The sequence below is a fragment of the Dendrobates tinctorius genome, unplaced genomic scaffold (genome assembly GCF_039654945.1).
Source record: "Dendrobates tinctorius isolate UK_male_01 unplaced genomic scaffold, ASM3965494v1 ptg000265l, whole genome shotgun sequence".
Lineage (NCBI taxonomy): Eukaryota > Metazoa > Chordata > Amphibia > Anura > Dendrobatidae > Dendrobates > Dendrobates tinctorius.
In genome coordinates this window covers 12,448,882-12,467,982 of record NW_027361932.1, presented here as the reverse complement: position 1 = coordinate 12,467,982, position 19,101 = coordinate 12,448,882, and the positions used below count along the sequence as shown (strand labels likewise).

General features: G+C 48.6%; 1 protein-coding gene across 2 annotated transcripts in view; it reads left to right on the top strand.

Annotated features, from left to right (window-relative positions):
* TOP3B (DNA topoisomerase III beta) overlaps positions 1-19,101 on the top strand; it is a 142,864-nt gene that overhangs the window by 52,874 nt on the left and 70,889 nt on the right. For both annotated transcript variants that reach the window (XM_073559125.1, XM_073559124.1), the window contains exons 11-12: positions 8,384-8,489; positions 10,976-11,122. In XM_073559125.1, coding sequence (XP_073415226.1) covers positions 8,384-8,489; positions 10,976-11,122 — 253 coding nt within the window. The remainder of the gene's footprint in view (positions 1-8,383; positions 8,490-10,975; positions 11,123-19,101) is intronic.

The window sequence follows — 19,101 nt, the reverse complement described above, 5'->3', positions numbered from 1 at the left end:
GAAATCCAGGCGACCACATAGAAGATTTGCCACGCATCCGGAGTTTGAGGAGCTAGTCCAGAAACATAGAGATCACCCGGATAAGCGCTTTGCAATGCAAAAAGCGCTACAGGCAAAGTATCCGTTTCCTCCTGAGCTCCATAAGGCTTGGGTAGAGTCGCCAGTAGTGGACCCTCCCGTGTCACGTTTAGCATCTAGGTCGCTATTGTCAATACCCAGTGTTTCCTCTATTAAGGACCCAACTGATCGCCTCATGGACGGGCTTGCCCGCTCGGTATATGAGGCAGCAGGGTCGGCTCTGGCCCCCTCCTTTGCGGCGACTTGGGTGGCTAAAGCCATGGTTTCGTGGGGGGAAGCTCTGTATAAGGCCCTCCAGGACAGGGATCTGCCCGCGGAGGTCTTAGAGGTGGCAAATCAGATGTCAGGGGCAAGTGATTATCTTGTCAGCGCCTCACTGGACGCGGCCGAGTGTTCGGCGGTGGCAGCGGCGAATGCGATCGCCATTAGGCGTGCATTATGGCTGAGGCTGTGGAAAGCGGATTCTATCTCTAAAAAATCCTTGACCTCATTGCCTTTTCAGGGCAATCGATTGTTCGGTGAGAAGCTGGATAGGCTTATCTCAGAAGCCACAGGGGGGAAGAGTAGTTTCCTTCCGCAGCAGAGAAGTTGCCCGGCATTCAGGCAAACGCAAAGGCGTTTTCGACCCTTTCGTAGCCCCTGGGGGGGGACTCCGGCCAGGACATACTCCTCCGCAAACGATGGCCAGAGTAGGGAAAAACAAGTCTCTTACAGGGCCAATCCGCTGGGTAGAGGCCGAGGCCATTTACCCAGAGCGAAGGGGGCCAAGCCCCAAAAGCCTCCAGCTAAATGACTGGAGGCGCTCCGTACCTACGGACGACAGGGTGGGCGGACGCCTACTAAGGTTCAGCCACGTTTGGGTCGCAGTGACACGCGACACTTGGGTGGCAGAACTTGTATCGTCCGGGTACAAGATAGAGTTTGTCGGACGGCCACCACAGCGATTCTTCCGTTCGCGACTTTCCAAGACAGATTCGCAGGCGGAGAGTTTGTTACAGGCTGTAACGACGCTAGAGCACAAAGGGGTTATCGCCCCAGTGCCGCAGGGCGAAGAGTCGCAGGGGTTTTACTCCAATCTTTTTTCGGTCCCCAAAAAGGACGGGACTGTGAGGCCGGTTCTGGATCTAAAGATCCTAAACAGATTCATCAGGGTCAGGCGATTCCGGATGGAATCCCTCCGCTCGGTCATTGCAGCCATGGATCCAGGGGAATTCCTGGCCTCAATCGATGTGCAGGATGCATATCTGCATATTCCGATATTCCCCCCACACCAGAGGTTCCTGCGATTTGCGATCGGAGGACGTCACTTCCAATTCGTGGCTCTGCCCTTTGGTCTGGCCACTGCCCCCAGAGTCTTTACAAAGATAATGGCGGTGGTTATGGCCATCCTGCATGCACGGGGCATAACGGTGTTACCTTACCTGGACGACCTTTTGGTAAAGGGGCCGTCGTTTCAGGAGTGCCAGGACAATGTCAATATTACTCTGGATACCCTGGCCCGTCTGGGCTGGCTGATCAATTGGAGCAAGTCGTCCTTGATTCCAGCCCAAAAAATCGTGTTCCTGGGCATGATTTTCGACACCTCCCGGGGGCTGGTGATCCTCCCTCAGGACAAGGCGCAAAAAATCAAGCAAGGGATACGGAACCTTCTACAGCCGGGCTCCAGATCCATCCGGTATGGCATGAGTGTGTTGGGCAGAATGGTGGCGGCGATAGAAGCAATCCCGTTTGCCCAGTTCCATCTCCGTCCGCTTCAGCATGCGCTCTTGACAGCATGGGACCGGAGGCTGCTGTCTCTCAGTCATCGGTGCAAATTGTCTCCGCTAGTACGGGGTTCACTCCGGTGGTGGACTCGCGACTCGTCTCTGGTCCAGGGGAAGCCCTTTCCCCCGGAACAATGGTTGGTGGTGACGACCGATGCAAGCCTGCAGGGTTGGGGAGCAGTTTTCCAGAGTCACATAGCCCAGGGGCGATGGTCGGTTCAGGAGGTAATTCTCCCGATCAACATTCTGGAGATACGGGCAATACGATTGGCCCTACGACATTTCCAGTGTTTCCTGAGACACCGGCCGGTGCGCATCCAGACGGACAATGCTACAGCAGTAGCATATGTCAACCATCAAGGGGGCACGCGCAGCCAGGCAGCCATGCGCGAGGTCGGACTGGTACTACGTTGGGCGGAGAAGAACCGCGTGGTAATTTCAGCGGTGCACATTCCAGGAGTCGAAAACTGGGCGGCAGATTTTCTCAGCCGACAGGGGGTTGCGGCAGGGGAATGGTCCCTGCACCCCGAGATCTTTCAGCAGATCTGCCAACGGTGGGGGACACCAGACGTGGACCTTATGGCATCCAGAGAGAATGCCAAGGTACTAAGGTTTGTCGCTCGATCCCTCGATCCGCAGGCAATCGCAGCAGACGCACTGGTGCTCCCGTGGAGCCAGTTTCGTCTCCCGTACTTGTTCCCCCCGCTGCCGCTGCTTCCAAGAGTTATCAGGAAAATAAGGAGAGAGAAGGTTCCAGCAATTCTGCTGGCCCCAGACTGGCCCCGGCGGGCCTGGTACGCAGATCTGGTCCAACTAGTGGTGGACGTACCCTGGCGTCTTCCAGATCGGCCGGACTTACTGTCCCAAGGGCCGATCTGCCATCCGAACTTAGGGGCCCTGTGTTTGACGGCGTGGCCATTGAATCTTGGCTGTTAACACAGGCAGGATTCAGACGCGATGTGGCGGCCACGATGGTGAGTGCCCGAAAGCCTTCCTCGGCGAGGGTGTATCATCGGACTTGGGAAGTATTCTTCCGTTGGTGTAGGGATCGTGAAGTGGCTCCTCTGGTTTTTTCGATCCCCAACGTACTGGCTTTTCTACAGGCAGGGCTGGACGCAGGGTTGGCCCCGAGTTCCCTCAGAACGCAAATCTCGGCCCTGTCGGTACTTTTCCAACGAAAAGTCGCTTCCGTCTGGCAGGTTAGGACGTTTATGCAGGGGGTCGCACATTTAGTACCCCCCTATAAGGCGCCGACGGAATCATGGGACCTGAATTTGGTGCTCAGAGCCCTTCAGGAGGCCCCTTTCGAACCATTGCAAGAGGTCTCCTTACCTTACCTGTCCAGAAAGGTCGTTTTTCTAGTAGCCATAACGTCTATTAGGCGGGTTTCGGAATTGGCGGCCTTATCTTGTAAACCACCGTTCCTAACCTTTTATAAGGATAAGGTAGTTTTAAGGCCAGCTCCCCCCTTCTTGCCGAAGGTTGTGTCTGCATTTCATATCAACGAAGACAGCTCCTTTTTTGCTTGTCTCTTTTACATCGGATCATCTCTTACAATTCTCCAACAGTAATCTGCAAGCATTAATATATTCCATTTTTTATATATATATATATATATATATATATATATATATATATATATATACTAGCTGAAGAGCCCGGCGCTGCCCGGGCATAGTAACTAATTATAGTAAATTATAATTATCCTCCATCCCATAGTCCCATGCCCATATACCCATCATACATATCCTCCATCCCATAGTCGAGTGCCCATATACCCATCACACATCCTCCATCCCATAGTCCCATGCCCATATACCCATCACACATCCTCCATTACATAGTCCCATGCCCATGTACCCATCATACATAGTCGCCATCCCATAGTCGAGTGCCCATATACCCATCACACATCCTTCATCTCATAGTCCCATGCCCATATACCCATCATACATATCCTCTATCCCATAGTCCCGTGCCCATTTACCCATCATACATATCCGTCATCCCATAGTCCCGTGCCCATATACCCGTCATAAATATCCTCCATCCCATAGTCCAGTGCCCATATACCCATCATACATATCCTCCATCCCATAGTCCCGTGCCCATATACCCATCACACATCCTCCATCCCATAGTCCCATGCCCATATACCCATCATACATATTCGCCATCTCATAGTCCCATGCCCATATACCCATCATACATATCCGTCATCCCATAGTCCCGTGCCCATATACCCAACATACATATCCGCCATCCCATAGTCCCGTGCCCATCATACATATCCTCCATCCCATAGTCCCGTGCCCATATACCCAACATACATATTCGCCATCCCATAGTCCCGTGCCCATATACCCATCACACATCCTCCATCCCATAGTCCCGTGCCCATATACCCGTCATACATATCCTCCATCCCATAGTCCCATGCCCATATACCCATCACACATCCTCCATCCCATAGTCCCGTGCCCATATACCCGTCATACATATCCTCCATCCCATAGGCCAGTTCCCATATACCCATCACACATCCTCCATCCCATAGTCAACCATTATGACATCATAATGAGCGGCGGCGGGGCTTGCAACCTATGATGACATCAGCGTCGCCATGGCAACCATTATGACATCATTATGAGGGGCGGGGCTTGACGCGCACACACTTTTTCCCCATTATGTAGATAGGGGCAAAATTGGTGAATTGGAACGCGCGGGGTTAAAATTTCGCCTCACAACATAGCTTAGGACGCTCTCGGTGTCCAGACGTGTGACTGTGCCAAATTTTGTGGCTGTAGCTGCGACGGTGCGGATGCAAATCCCGGACATGCACACATATATACACACACTTGAGCTTTATATATTAGATATCTTTTCTCCATAGCAACATATGTTATATCTTAGTGAAATCTCTCACCGTGCTTGTCTCTCACTGCTCCGCAGGTTGGTGGAAGAAAAATCTAGATGCGAATGTAAGAAATGAATCTTTAAAGGGAGACTGTCAGCAGGATTTTGCTAAGTATACTACTGATACTGTCAGGTTGGCGCTGTTACACTGATTACAATGATACCTTGGGTGATGAAATCCATCTTGTGGTTTAATCTTTATTTGTAGTTTTCAGTTAATGAGATTCTTGTGCTTTGGGGCGGCCTGTGGGCAGGGCTTCATGTGGTGCGCTGCTTATGTATTCATCTGTGGTTTTTGATGGGTCATCTGCCATGCCCCCTATTCTACATACTGCATAGAATATTGTTGATATCACTGTTGATAATATTTTTCATATACAATATCGTTGATAATACCTATAATATTGTGGCTATTGTGAGGCTTAGAAAAAAAATTACATCCAGCAAAAAGGCATCAGCGGCAGCGCCTGCGCAGTAGCATCTATCTCTTACCGATAGATGCTGTGGCGCAAGCACCGCTGGCAGCGCCATTTTGTTGATGGGTAAAAAAAATTGACCACAGCAAAATGGTGGCGGCAGTTCACTGAGGGATCAGTGACCTGTCATAAGCCCATACAGATCAATATGTAAGCAGAGCACCACAGGCCTCCATGGAGCACGAGCATATCATTAACTCAATACTGAAAATAAAACATTACACAACAGATGGATTTCAACAAACAACGTATCATTTTAATCAGTGTAATGGCACCCACCTGACCGTGTCTTTAGTTTACTGAGCAAAATACTACTGACCGGTTTGCTTTAGGCTATGTGCCCACATAGCGATTTTCAAGCGATTTTTTTCTGAGCAGAAACGCATGCCTTTGCCAGGGAAATCGCATGCGCCTTTTGACACGCGTTTTTAACGCGATTGTCAAGTGTTTTAACATGCGTTTTCCCATGCGTTTTGCTCATATAATTGATGGTATGCGGAATCACGGGCGATTCCGCAAAATTAATGAACATGCTGCGTTTTTTTACCGCTAAGCGATTCCGCAGCGGTAAAAACGCACCATTGGCACAACATGTGCGTTTTCTATTACAAAAGCATGGAACGCTTATTTTAAGCGTTTCTGCGGCAGAATCGCGCCTTAAAAAACGCCGCAGAAACGCTTAAAAATCGCTACGTGGGCACACAGCCTTAAGAACATGTTACAGCCAAGATCCTTTTATGTTTTGAGATCTTCCACAGACTCTTCATAGTTATCTCGTCTATCTTTTCCCAAAGAATTAGTTACCACTAATCTGAATGCTACCCATGCAGCCTTTTCCTTGTCCTGCAACAAACGGAGAAAGTCCTTATCTTGAAGAAGCTTATGAATCTGAGGTCTAATAAAGACTAATTTCTTTATTTTACCTAGTAAGAGGGCAACGACCTCTAAGTCACCACAGACGGGCCACAAATGTTGATCATACAGTTGTGTAAAAAAGTGTTTGCCCTCCTCCTGATTTCCTATTCTTTTGCATGTTTGTCACATTTAAATGTTTTAGATCACCAAACAAATATAAATATTAGACAAGGATAACACAAGACAACACAAAATGGAGTTTTTAAATGAAGGTCTTTATTATTAAGGGAAAAAGAAATCCAAACCTACAGGGCCCCGTGTGAAAAAGTGATTGCCCCCTAAACCTAATAACTGGGTCGGCCACCCTTAGCTGCAATAACTGCAATCATACGTTTGCAATAACTGACAAAACTCCTGCAATGTTTTTTGCACTCCCAGTCTAATCCACTATCTCTCAGATCACTCTCTTCTTGACCTTTTACAATCAGGTTTCCGCTCTTTAGGGGAACTTCACACTAAGTTAGATCGCTAGCGAGATCGCTGATGAGTCACCGATTTTGTGACACAACAGTGATCTCGCCAGTGATCTCGCAGCTTGTGGCACTCATCAGCGACCGGCGCCCCCGCCGGGTATCGCTGATCGTACAGGAATGTCCTGGGCCATTGTTCCATTGTTTGATCGTTGGTCTCCCGCTGGCCAGCACGCATCGCTGTGTGTGGCAGCGGGAGACCAATGATCAGCGAGCTCCCAGCACTGTAAGCAGTCGCTGGGAGCTGGTATCCAAGGTACACAGCGGGTAACTAAGCGCAGTGCGCTTAGTTACCCGCTGTGTACCTTGGATACCAGCGTGCTTGCTCTGGAAGCTAGTATTCAAGGTAAACAGCGCGTGGCTAAGCTTCGCACGCACTTAGTTACCCGCTGTGTACCTTGGATACCAGCTCCCAGCGGGAGCACGCTAGTATCCAAGGTGCACAGCGGGTAACTAAGCGCGTGCGGCGCTTAGTTACCCGCTGTTTACCTTGGATACCAGTGTCCTCGCTTGTCCTGATCGGTGGTGAGATCTGCCTGTTTGACAGCTCACCAGCGATCATGTAGCGACGCACCAGCGATCCTGACCAGGTCGTATCGTTGTCGGGATCGCTGGTGCGTCGTTTAGTATAACGGGACCCTTACACTCTACAGAAGCTGCCCTTACTAAAGTGTCTAATGACCTATTAACAACTAAATCTAATGGCCACTACTTCCTGCTGTTTCTCCTGGATCTCTCTGCCCGTTGCCACTATGGATCACTCCTCCTCCTCACAATGCTCCGCTCTATGGGCTTCAAGGACATCATTCTATCCTGGTTTTCCTCCTACCTCTCTGACTGCTCCTTCACTGTATCTTTTACTGACTTTTACTCCTCTTCCCCTTACTATCGGGGTTCCTCAAGGCTCAGTTCCAGACCCCCTCCTTTTCTCTCTGTACACTGCTCCAATTGGACAAACCATCAGCAGATTTGGTTTCCAGTATCATCTCCATGCTGGTGACACCCAGTTATACACCTCTACTGACAACACTCCCAACTTAATACAAAATACCAGGGATTCTCTGTCCACTGTCTCTAACATCATGTCCTCCATCTATCTGAAACTGAATCTCTCTAAAACTGACCTTCTCACATTTCCTTCCTCTGAAAAGCTACCTATACCCGATATTGCAATTTCCTTCGGTGATTCGACCATAACTCCCCAGCAGCACGCTCTCAGTCTTGGGGTTATATATGACACATAACTTTCCTATGTTCCCTATATCCAATCACTCACTCACTCATGTTACCTGCATCGAAAAACATCTCCAGAATCCGACCGTTTCTCACCTGGAAACTGTAAAAACACTGTCGCTCTTATTCATTCTTGTCTGGACTACTGCAATTCTTTACTGATCTACTCTAACCAAACTTTCTCCTTTCCAATCCATCCTGAATGCGACAGCCGGGGTCATATTCCTGTCCAGCCGCTTCACCGAAATCGTCACACTTAATTATAAAGTGCTGCTTAATATTTTGGCGATATAAAAAAAAAAAATTATTATTATTATTTAGCAGCAAAGGGAGAATCCGTACATGATGTCTATTTGCTATCGTAATTTCACCTGTGTGACGTATTAGGAAAAGCTGATCAATTCCTTGGTATATAAGTGTGGGTTCACCAAAGTTGAACTTACACTTTATAGGCACATTTATCAAAATTAATGGCAGCTACCATAGATAAAGGATATTATATATTAACTTTTTATTACGGTAACATTTTTAGGTAAAGGCTTTGCTTGCTGAAAATATTAATCGCCCCAAAAAAGGAACAGATGCTGGAGACCATCCCCCTATTACACCAATGCGCTCAGCAACAGAGGCAGAACTTGGTAAATACTTTTTCCAGAGATAGATAAAGACGTTTTTCTCTTCCTGATGTGTTGAAACTTTAGTTTGTTGTTATGTCCATCTATGAAATATATATTTCTCTTTTTTGTTTTATAAATAAGGTGAGCCATTCTCTTAGTAATGTTTATTTGTTTAATAGTTTTTAATGAAACCGTTGTCAGTAAGCTCCCAAGTGCCTCCTAATGGCGGTTACAGATGGTTATTCCTCCCAAAACACAAATTATCTGCTATCCAATATAAGGGGAATTACTTGCTGATCTGCAACCCCATCCTGGATGGAGTAGAGGTGGACATATGTGGACTCTGCACCATTAATTGTCTATGGGACTGTAGTGTATTGCTCGGCTAGTCCCTTAGACATTAAATGGACCAGAGGCCTGCGTGCGCACCGCCGCTCTATTCAGGATGAGGCTGCAGAGCCCCTTTTTAGGGTTCTAAAGCCCTGATCTTAAGAACACTGTGGGGCCTACAGTCATGGCCAAAAGTTTAGAGAATGACACAAATATTAATTTTTACAAAGTCTACTGCTTCATTTTTTCTAATGGCAATTTGCATATACTCCAGAATGTTATAAAGAGTGATCAGCTTAACAGCAATTACTTGCAAAGTCAATATTTGCCTAGAAAATTACCTTTATCCTCCAAAACACATTTCAACATCATTGCAGCCCTGCCTTAAAAGGACCAGCTAACATCGTTTCAGTGATTGCTCCATTAACACAGGTGTGGGTGTTGATGAGGACAGGGCTGGAGATCAATCTGTCATGATTAAGTAAGAATGACACCACTGGACACTTTAAAAGGAGGCTGGTGCTTGGCATCATTGTTTCTCTTCTGTTATCCATGGTTATCTCTAAAGAAACACGTGCAGTCATCATTGCACTGCACAAAAATGGCCTAACAGGGAAGAGTATCGCAGCTAGAAAGATTGCACCTCAGTCAACAATCTATCGCATCATCAAGAACTTCAAGGAGAGAGGTTCCTTTGTTGCTAAAAAGGCTCCAGGGCGCCCAAGAAAGACCAGCAAGCACCAGGACCGTCTCTTAAAAGTGTTTCAGCTGCGGGATCGGGCTACCAGCAGTGCAGAGCTTGCTCAGGAATGGCAGCAGGCAGGTGTGAGTGCATCTGCACGCACTGTGAGGCGGAGACTCTTGGAGCAAGGCCTGGTCTCAAGGAGGGCAGCAAAGAAGCCACTTCTCTCCAGAAAAAACATCATGGACAGACTGATATTCTGCAAGAGGTACAGGGAGTGGACTGCTGAGGACTGGGGTAAAGTCATTTTCTCTGATGAATCCCCTTTTCGATTGTTTGGGACATCTGGCAAACGGCTTATTCGGAGAAGACCAGGTGAGCGCTACCACCAGTCTTGTCTCATGCCAACTGTCAAGCATCCTGAAACCATTCATGTGTGGTGTTGCTTCTCAGCCAAGGGAATGGGCTCCTTCTCAGTCTTGCCTAAAAACACAGCCATGAATAAAGAATGGTACCAGAATGTCCTCCAAGAGCAACTTCTCCCAACCGTCCAAGAGCAGTTTAGCGATCAACAATGCCTTTTTCAACATAATGGAGCACCTTGCCATAAAGCAAAGGTGATAACTAAATGGCTCAGGGAACAAAACATAGAGATTTTGGGACCATGGCCTGGAAACTCCCCAGATCTTAATCCCATTGAGAACATTTGGTCAATCATCAAGAGACGGGTGGACAAACAAAAACCTTCAAATTCAGACAAAATAAAAGCATTGATTTTGCAAGAATGGTCTGCTATCAGTCAGGATTTGATCCAGAAGTTGATTGAGAGCATGCCAGGGAGAATTGCTGAGGTCCTGAAGAAGAAGGGTCAACACTGCAAATATTGACTTGCTGCATTAACTCATTCTAACTGTCAATATAACCTTTTGTTACTCATAATATGATTGCAATTATATTTCTGTATGTGATAAAAACATCTGACAAACACACATAAAAAACAGAGGCCAGCAGATCATGTGAAAATATATTTGTGTCATTCTCTAAACTTTTGGCCATGACTGTAGAAGTCAGATCCCCAGTGGTCAGCAAGTTATCCTTTATCCATAAGACAGGGGATAACATTTATTCTATATTTTGTGGGGGAGAGGGCCCTTTAATACTTCAATGGATTTACAGCCATGCAAAAGAATTAAATGGTTTTGACTAAAGATATATTATAACATTAATAAGCACAAAATGTTGCAGCATGATTAGCAAACCATCTGATGTCAAGGTTGGAGAACAGTTCCTCGGGCTAAACCTCATGTTACAGCACCAAAGTGGCCTAACTTCATACTGTCCTCCATAGACAATAATTTGGTGACAATCTTTTTTTTTGTTTTATTAAGCCAGTATATACAATCAAATACCTAAGAAGAATTGCTATCCATGTTATAAGATATATTCACTGAACTTTCTATCTTTTTAATAAGTAATCCATTTTTTTTATGTTAAGGTGGTGATGCTTGGAGGCTGTATGAGTATATAACCCGACATTTCATCGCTACCATCAGTTACGACTGCAAATATCTCCAGACAACTATTGGTTTCAGTGTAGGCTTTGAGAGATTTACATCCACCTGCAAGGAAGTTATTTCTCCTGGTGAGTAATCTCCAAAAATGTAGTGCTGCTGTAAAACAGAAGTGTTCAAATTCTTTCTTCCATCTGTCTTTAATGTGATATTATAGTTTCAGCAAATAAATGATATTCATTGTATAAAGAAAAGTTAACATGTTTTTTCAATAAACAGTACTGAGCAAATGTTTTAGGCAGGTGTGGAAAAAAATGTTGCAAAAAAATGCTACATAATACCAAGATCTGTGGTTAGTTCTCCAAGATGTCTGGAACCGATTTCCTACCAAGCTCCTTCAAAAATTGTGTGCAGAGTGTATTTAGAAGAATTGATTCTGTTTTGAAGGTAAACCGTGATCACAGCAAGTATTGAACTGCTTTAAATTTTGTTCATTCATTTTTCTAATTGGTAAAAATAAATACCTCTTCTATTTTTAAAAGTAGTCTTACTTTCTAGCATTGTTTCCCACACCTGCCTAAAACATTTGCACATCACTGTATATACAGAGTGATTCAAAAAGGATGGGGTAAAATTAAATATTCGGTATTCATAATGAAATATGCAACTAGCCTCTTTAGAGAGGAAGAGGACACAAACTCTTCTGCCACCTATTGGATGTAGCAATATTCCAAAAATAAATATCGACCTTTCTCCTTCGTCTCATTGGGGGACACAGGTACTGTGGGTGTATGCTACCGCCATCTGGAGGTTGACACTAAGTAAACAACACAAGGTTAGCTCCTCCACCGCCTCCTACACCCTCGCCCCGATTACGGATGGAAACCAGTTTTTTGCTTAGTGTCTTTGGAGGAACACGTGTCTGGGTCTCTCCAGACTTCTTTTTCTTTTTCTTTTCCATGAAGATAAGACAGGGGCGACGGACCCTATTGAAAGGGGCCGATCTCCCCAAACCATCAACGGGCGAGCACGTGTTGCGTATCGTCTCCACGTATCCTTTCCCGCACTGTGGGACATATCTGGGCCATTTTCCCCAGACTTTTTTTTTTCTCTCTCTTGCTTCTACTATGAAGAATAGACAGGGGCAACGGATCCTATTGAAAGGGTCCGATTTCCCCAAACCATCAACGGGCGACCACGTGCGAGTGTCCCTCCACGTATCCTCTCCCGCGACGTGGGACATGATGCCGGACTTAGCCCTGGCCACCCCTAGGTATGAAACCATGGGCTGCACAGAGGCATTCTGACGGTATTCAGAGCGTCCCTTTCCTGGCCCCCTTCTTCTCCCCCCCTCACAGGGAGAGCGGTACGTTACTGCAGCGGTGGCGGCAGAGTGAACGCCGCACCTGGCGCCGATAGGACGCCGGCTCCGGCCTTAATATGCGGTGCCCTGCCCGCCCGCCGCCACCCCAGTCACGGGAGGGCTTTAAAAATCTAGGCCGCGGCTTCGGCCGGTGGTAGGTCGCGGCCGGAAGTCCCGTCCTCCCAGCGCGATGTCACTTCCGGCGGCCCGCCCTCCGGCCTGGGCGGGTGCCGAATAAATTGAGGCCCCGGCTTCACGTCAGTATAGGCCGCGCCAGAGAGAGAGCGGTCGGGTAGCCGCAGCAGGACAGCGCACGGCAGGAGAGGCGGCACGTGTGTCGGACACTGGACCGGGTAAGTGCGGTCCCAGCTGCGATGTGGCAACCAAGGGTACTCCTCCCTCTCCTCTCCCCCCACAGCTCCTAGTAGGGCAGCATTAACAATATGGCTGGGAAAGGGAAAACGCACACATTCCTTTACGCTGCATGGATAGCCTGTAGGGCGGCATTTCCGCGGGCGCAGAACAATAAATTATGCGAAGCCTGCGACTCCGAACGCACCCAGGAGCCCTCTCCCGTAACCGAACTCAGAGGTTCAGATCCTCCGGAATGGGCCTTATCGCTGTCACAATCTATGGCATCGCTCACAAAGGCGATCGAGTCTCTTCATGCCCCAGATAGGACCAAGGATAGTGTCTCGCTGATCTGGGAGGGGTCCTCCACCTCACAAGACCCTTCGGCCTGCAGGGGCCGCTCTCATTCCAAGCAGGCGCAAAGAAAGCGAACCCACATGGCGTCGCCCGGCCCATCCGGTGCCTCGGCATCCGTAAGTTCGGCATCACGCTCGCCTTCACCAGTTGTTGGGAGCGGGCAGAGTTCAGACTATGACTCAAATGAGCCACTGGACCTAGATACCCCGGAGTGTCGGGAAACAGTTGACAGCCTTATCGATGCCGTTAATCAAACTCTGGGGGTTGAGGATGACGTCGCCTTGACTTCAGGCCATAAGGTATCCTTTAAGCAGGCTAAGCATCTGCACAGGGTGTTTGGTACTCACCCAGAGTTTGAGGACATAGTGCAGTGTCACAGGGAATGGCCGGATAAGCGCTTCTCGGGACAGAAAACGATAGAGGCAAAATATCCGTTTGCTCCAGAGCTCTGCAAGAAATGGGAGGAATCCCCAGTGGTGGATCCACCAGTGTCACGCTTGGCATCGAGATCCTTGTTATCGGTGCCTAGTGGTTCTTCTATCAAGGACCCCACGGATCGGCTCATAGAAGGGTTGGCTCGCTCAATTTTTGAAGCTTCAGGATCAGCACTCTCTCCCTCGTTCGCGGCAACGTGGGTGGCTAAGGTCATGATGTCATGGGCAGAGTCATTGAGCAAGGTTTTGCAGGATAGAGATCTGCCTACAGAGGTAGCAGAGATTGCAAGTCAGATCGCTATGGCCGGTGACTACTTAGTCAACGTTTCCTTGGATGTGGCCAATTGTGCGGCCCTTGTGGCCGCAAACGCGGTAGCCATTAGGAGGGCCCTATGGTTAAGGACTTGGCGGGCTGATTCAATTTCCAAGAAGTCTTTGACTTCCCTGCCTTTTCAGGGTGGCCGTTTGTTCGGGGAAAGATTAGACCAGCTCATCTCCGATGCTACAGGGGGAAAAAGCAGCTTCCTCCCACAACAAAGGGTCAAGCAGCCATTTCGCCAGGCTCAGGCACGGTTTCGGGCCTTTCACAACCCCGGGTGGACGGCAGCGGCCAGCTCGGCTGCTCCAGGTCGCTCCAACCAGGATAGGGAACGACGGGTCTCATATAGAGCCAACCCATTGGGGAGAATGCGTGCTCGCCAGCCCAGGGCGAGGGGAGCCAGGGCTCAGAGATCATCAGCTAAATGACTCGGAGCACTTTCTAGGCGAAATCAGCAGAGTAGGCCCACGCCTGCTCTGCTTTCGCCAGGTCTGGGTCACGATAGCACGCAACTCATGGGTAGCGGAGCTCGTGTCCACAGGTTACAAGATAGAGTTTTTCAAGTTTCCCCCAAAACGTTTTTTTCTGTCTCAACTTCCCAAGATGGAGCCCCGGGCAAGGGTGTTGCTAGGGGCTATCAACTCACTCCAGCACAATGGAGTCGTTATTCCCGTACCAGAACACAAGAAGGGGCAGGGTTTTTATTCAAATCTGTTTGCAGTTCCCAAAAAGGAAGGGACAGTCAGGGCCAAACCTGAAGCTCCTGAACAAGTTCATCAGGGTCAAACATTTCCGAATGGATTCTCTCCGTTCAATTATATCGGTCATGGGACAAGGAGAATACTTGGCCTCGATCGACATCCAGGATGCCTACCCCTGCACATCCCCATTTTTCCTCTGCATCAAATGTTTCTGCGGTTCGCCATCAATGGCCGACATTTCCAGTTTGCAGCACTGCCCTTCGGGCTAGCCATTGCTCCCAGAGTGTTCACAAAGGTGATGGCAGTCGTGATGGCCGTCTTACACTCTCGGGGCATAGTCGTCTTACCATACTTAGACGACCTCTTGGTGAAGGGCCCCTCGTTTCAGGCATGCGATGAGAATGTCAGCATCACGCTGGATACCCTCTCTCGCTTTGGATGGTTGGTCAACAGGAAGAAATCATTCCTTGTCCCAGCTCAGGATTTCTTTTTAAGGGATGATTTTCGATACCTCCCGAGTGTTGGTAATTCTCCCTCAGGACAAGGTGCTAGCCCTCCGGCAAGGAGCCCAGAAGCTTCTGCAGCCAGTGCCGCACACCATTCGGTTTGGGATGAGAGTGCTAGGAAAGATGGTGGCAGCAATAGAAGCAATTCCGTTTGCCCAATTTCATCTTCGTCCCCTACAGCATGACCTCTTGTCAGCCTGGGACAAGAACCCATTCACGCTCGACCATCAGTGTCGGCTATCCTCGCAGGTCAGACAGTCGTTGGAGTGATGGACGAACAGGTCCTCCCTTCTGCAGGGGAAACCCTTTCCCCCAGATCACTAGCTAGTGGTCACGACAGATGCCAGCCTCCTCGGCTGGGGAGCGATTTTTCGCCACTGCACGACCCAGGGACGGTGGTCGCCGCAAGAGGCACGCCTCCCGATCAACTTGCTGGAAATACGAGCAGACCGGCTGGCACTGCAATATTTTCAGCACTTCCTAGCAGGACATCCCGTCCGGATTCAATCGGACAACGCCACGGTGGTGGCTTACGTACATCGTCAAGGGGGCACGCGCAGCAGAGCAACCATGCGCAAGGTAGGGCACGTGCTTCGCTGGGCCGAGAGGAACCATGTGGTAATATCGGCAGTCCACATCCCGGGCGTGGAAAATTGGGCGGCGGACTTCCTCAGCCGGCAGGAGGTCGCGTCAGGAGAATGGTCTCTGCACCCCGAGGTCTTCCAGCAGATTTGCCAACGGTGGGGGATGCCGGATGTGGATCTGATGGCCTCCAGGGAGAACGCCAAGGTGCCCGTGTTCGTCGCTCGGTCTCGGGACCCGCGAGCGATCGCCGTGGATGGGTTGGTTCTACCATGGAACCAGCTTCGCCTCCCATATTTGTTTCCCCCGCTGCCGCTACTCCCGAGGGTCATCAAAAAGATCAAAACAGATGGGGTTCCAGCGATTCTGCTGGACCCGTCGGGCGTGGTACGCAGATCTAGTGCAGCTGCTCACCGACGTGCCATGGCGACTGCCAGAGCGCCCAGATCTACTGTCCCAGGGCCCGATCTTCCACCCGAATTCAGGGGCCCTGTGTTTGACGGCATGGCTGTTGAATCTTGGATTCTGACCCAAGCGGGTTTTGGGCGCGAGGTAGTCACTACAATGATTAGCATCCGGAAGGCTACCTCGGCGAAAATTTACCATCATACCTGGAAAGTCTTCTTCGCTTGGTGTCGAGACCGGGGTTTTTCTCCGCTGACATTTTCAATTCCCAACATCCTGGCCTTTCTCCAGTCGGGCTTAGACTCAGGGTTGGCCCCGAGCTCCCTTAGGAGGCAGATATCAGCTTTGTCCTTCCTGTTCCAGCGAAGAATTGCTACCAATATGCTGGTGAGGACTTTCATCCAGGGAGTCTCCCACTTGGTACCACCCCTGGACACCTGGGATCTTAATCTGGTCCTGAGTGTTCTGCAGGAAGCTCCGTTCAAACCACTTCAGGACGTTCCTTTATCATACCTTTCCCGGAAGGTAGTATTCTTGGAAGCCATAGCTTCCATTAGGCGAGTCTCTGAGTTGGCGGCCTTGTCCTGCCGAGCACCGTTTCTCACTTTCCACAAGGATAAGGTGGTGCTCAGACCAGCTCCCCCCTTTCTGCCGAAGGTCGTGTCCTCATTCCACGTTAATGAGGATATTGTCTTGGCTTCATTTTGTCCGGCCCCAGTACATCGCGTGGAAAAAGCTCTTCACACGTTAGATCTGGTGAGAGCACTCAGAAGGTATGTGGCACGGACGACACCCTTCCGTCAGACGGACATGCTGATCGTGCTCCCTGAAGGGCGCAGGAAGGGACTCGCAGCCTCAAGATCGACCATAGCCAGATGGATCTGTCTAACGATTCAGGAGGCCTACCGCGTCAGGGGTGCGCCAGTCCCAACAGGGATCAGGGCACACTCGACTCGGGCAGTGGGCGCCTCTTGGGCGCTTCGACACCAGGCTTTGGCGGAACAAGTGTGCAAGGCAGCAACCTGGTCCAGCCTCCACACGTTTACTAAACATTACAATGTCCATACTCAGGCTTCGTCAGATGCGAGCCTATGTACAAGGATTCTCCAAGCAGCGGTGGCGCACCTTTAGACAGGAGGTGCATGTACCTTTGATTGGTGAGTCAACTTCCCACCCAGGGACTGCTTTAGGACGTCCTACAGTACCTGTGTCCCCCAATGAGACGAAGGAGAAACATGGAGTACTCACCGCAAAATCCTTTTCTCCGAGACGCTCATTGGGGGACACAGCGCCCACCCTATTAGCCAGTTGGCTGTAGTTTATTTAATTAATGTACATTTTTTGTTGATGTCAGGGTGGACCTTTTCCAGACATTGTTATTCTCCATTAAGGCTACGTTCTTTTTTTTCTCGTTATTCTCCGACTGCTTTTGCACTAAACTGGTTTCCGCCTGTAATCGGGGCGAGGGTGTAGGCGGCGGAGGAGGAGCTAACCTTGTGTTGTTTACTTAGTGTCAGCCTCCAGATGGCGGTAGCATACACCCACAATACCTGTGTCCCCCAATGAGCGTCTAGGAGAAAAGGATTTTACGGTGAGTACTCACAAAAATCCATGTTTTAACGAGACTTGGCACATGACTTAGGATAAGATGCCAAACCAGAAACTCCATTTACAGACAAGTTTATGAACCCCCCCCCCATAGGCCGCCCGGGAGCATGAGCATATCATTAACTCAAAACTGAAAATAAAGATTAAACAACAACCACAAGATGGATTTCATCAACCAAGGTATCATTTTAATCAATAAAACAGTGCCGACCTGATGCCGTCTGTAGGTTACTGTGCACAATCCTGCTGACAGGTTCCCTTTAATATATTAGACCCGTTAAGGGCAAGGTTAAATTTGTCAGATTATTAATGAGCAGTGAGGAATATTGTTTGTTCTTTTGTTCTATGAGGTAACATTTCACTGTCAAATCCAATTGAGTAATATATTAAAATGTAACTTTTAATGTACTGTATATACTCGTGTATAAGCCGAGTTTTTCAGCATACTGTTTGTGCTGAAAAAAATCCCCCTCAGCTTATACACGAGTCACGGTCCCACTTACTTATTCTCCCCTGCAGTGCAGGTGTTCCCAGGTCTCTCCCGCTCATCTGTGCGCGCCTGCAGCCTCTGTGAGTGTTCCGGTGACTGCTCACAGGGCCGACGATCGGCGTTAGCACCCAGGCAAGTGTCGGGGTCCTGAGCAGGTGGGGACACCGGCGCATTATGGGGGCCTGTTGCCTGTGCCGCCACTTGCTCAGGCCCCCAGTACTTGCGATATTCACCTCACCCTGTTTCACTGCTGCACTGTGTCTTCTGCATCCTCTGACTGTGACGTTCAGGTCAGAGGGCGCGATGACGTGATTAGTGTGCGCTCTCTGTCTGAACAGTCACAGTGCAGTACGGCGATGCTGAGGAGCAGCCGTCAGCGATGAGAGGTGAGCATTTCATTTTTTTTTTGCAACAGCAATATATGGTATATGGGGATCAACATAAACTGCATTGAACATTATATGGGAATCTTATGGTGCCCATCATGAACTTTATGGAGCATTAGATGGGGGGTGTATTTTGTATGGAGCATCTTTCGGGGGCCATCATCAACTTTATGGAGCATTATATGGATGCTTTTCCTACCCTAGGTTTATACTCGAGTCAATAAGTTTTCCCAGTTTTTTTGTGCTAAAATTAGGTGCCTCGACTTATACTCGGGTCAGCTTATACTCGAGTAGATATGGTATATTTATATTAAAATGTGCAACCACTAAGCAAAAACCACCACAAAAAGAATATCCTTTTTCACTCCTTGCTATGTTGTGTAATCTTCAATAAAACGAGTTTAAAAAAAAAAAAAATCCTCCAAGAAAGCAATTCCTAAATTGCTGTTTTTTGTCCATTCTGCCTCCCAAAACAAATAAACAAATGTTATGTACCCCAAAAGGGTACAAATAAAAACTTTGATCGCATAAAGCGTAAGAGTGCATGTATTTCTGCATGTGGCGCTCATACTCGATATTGAAAATTTTGTTTCTTGTTCTCTTAATTA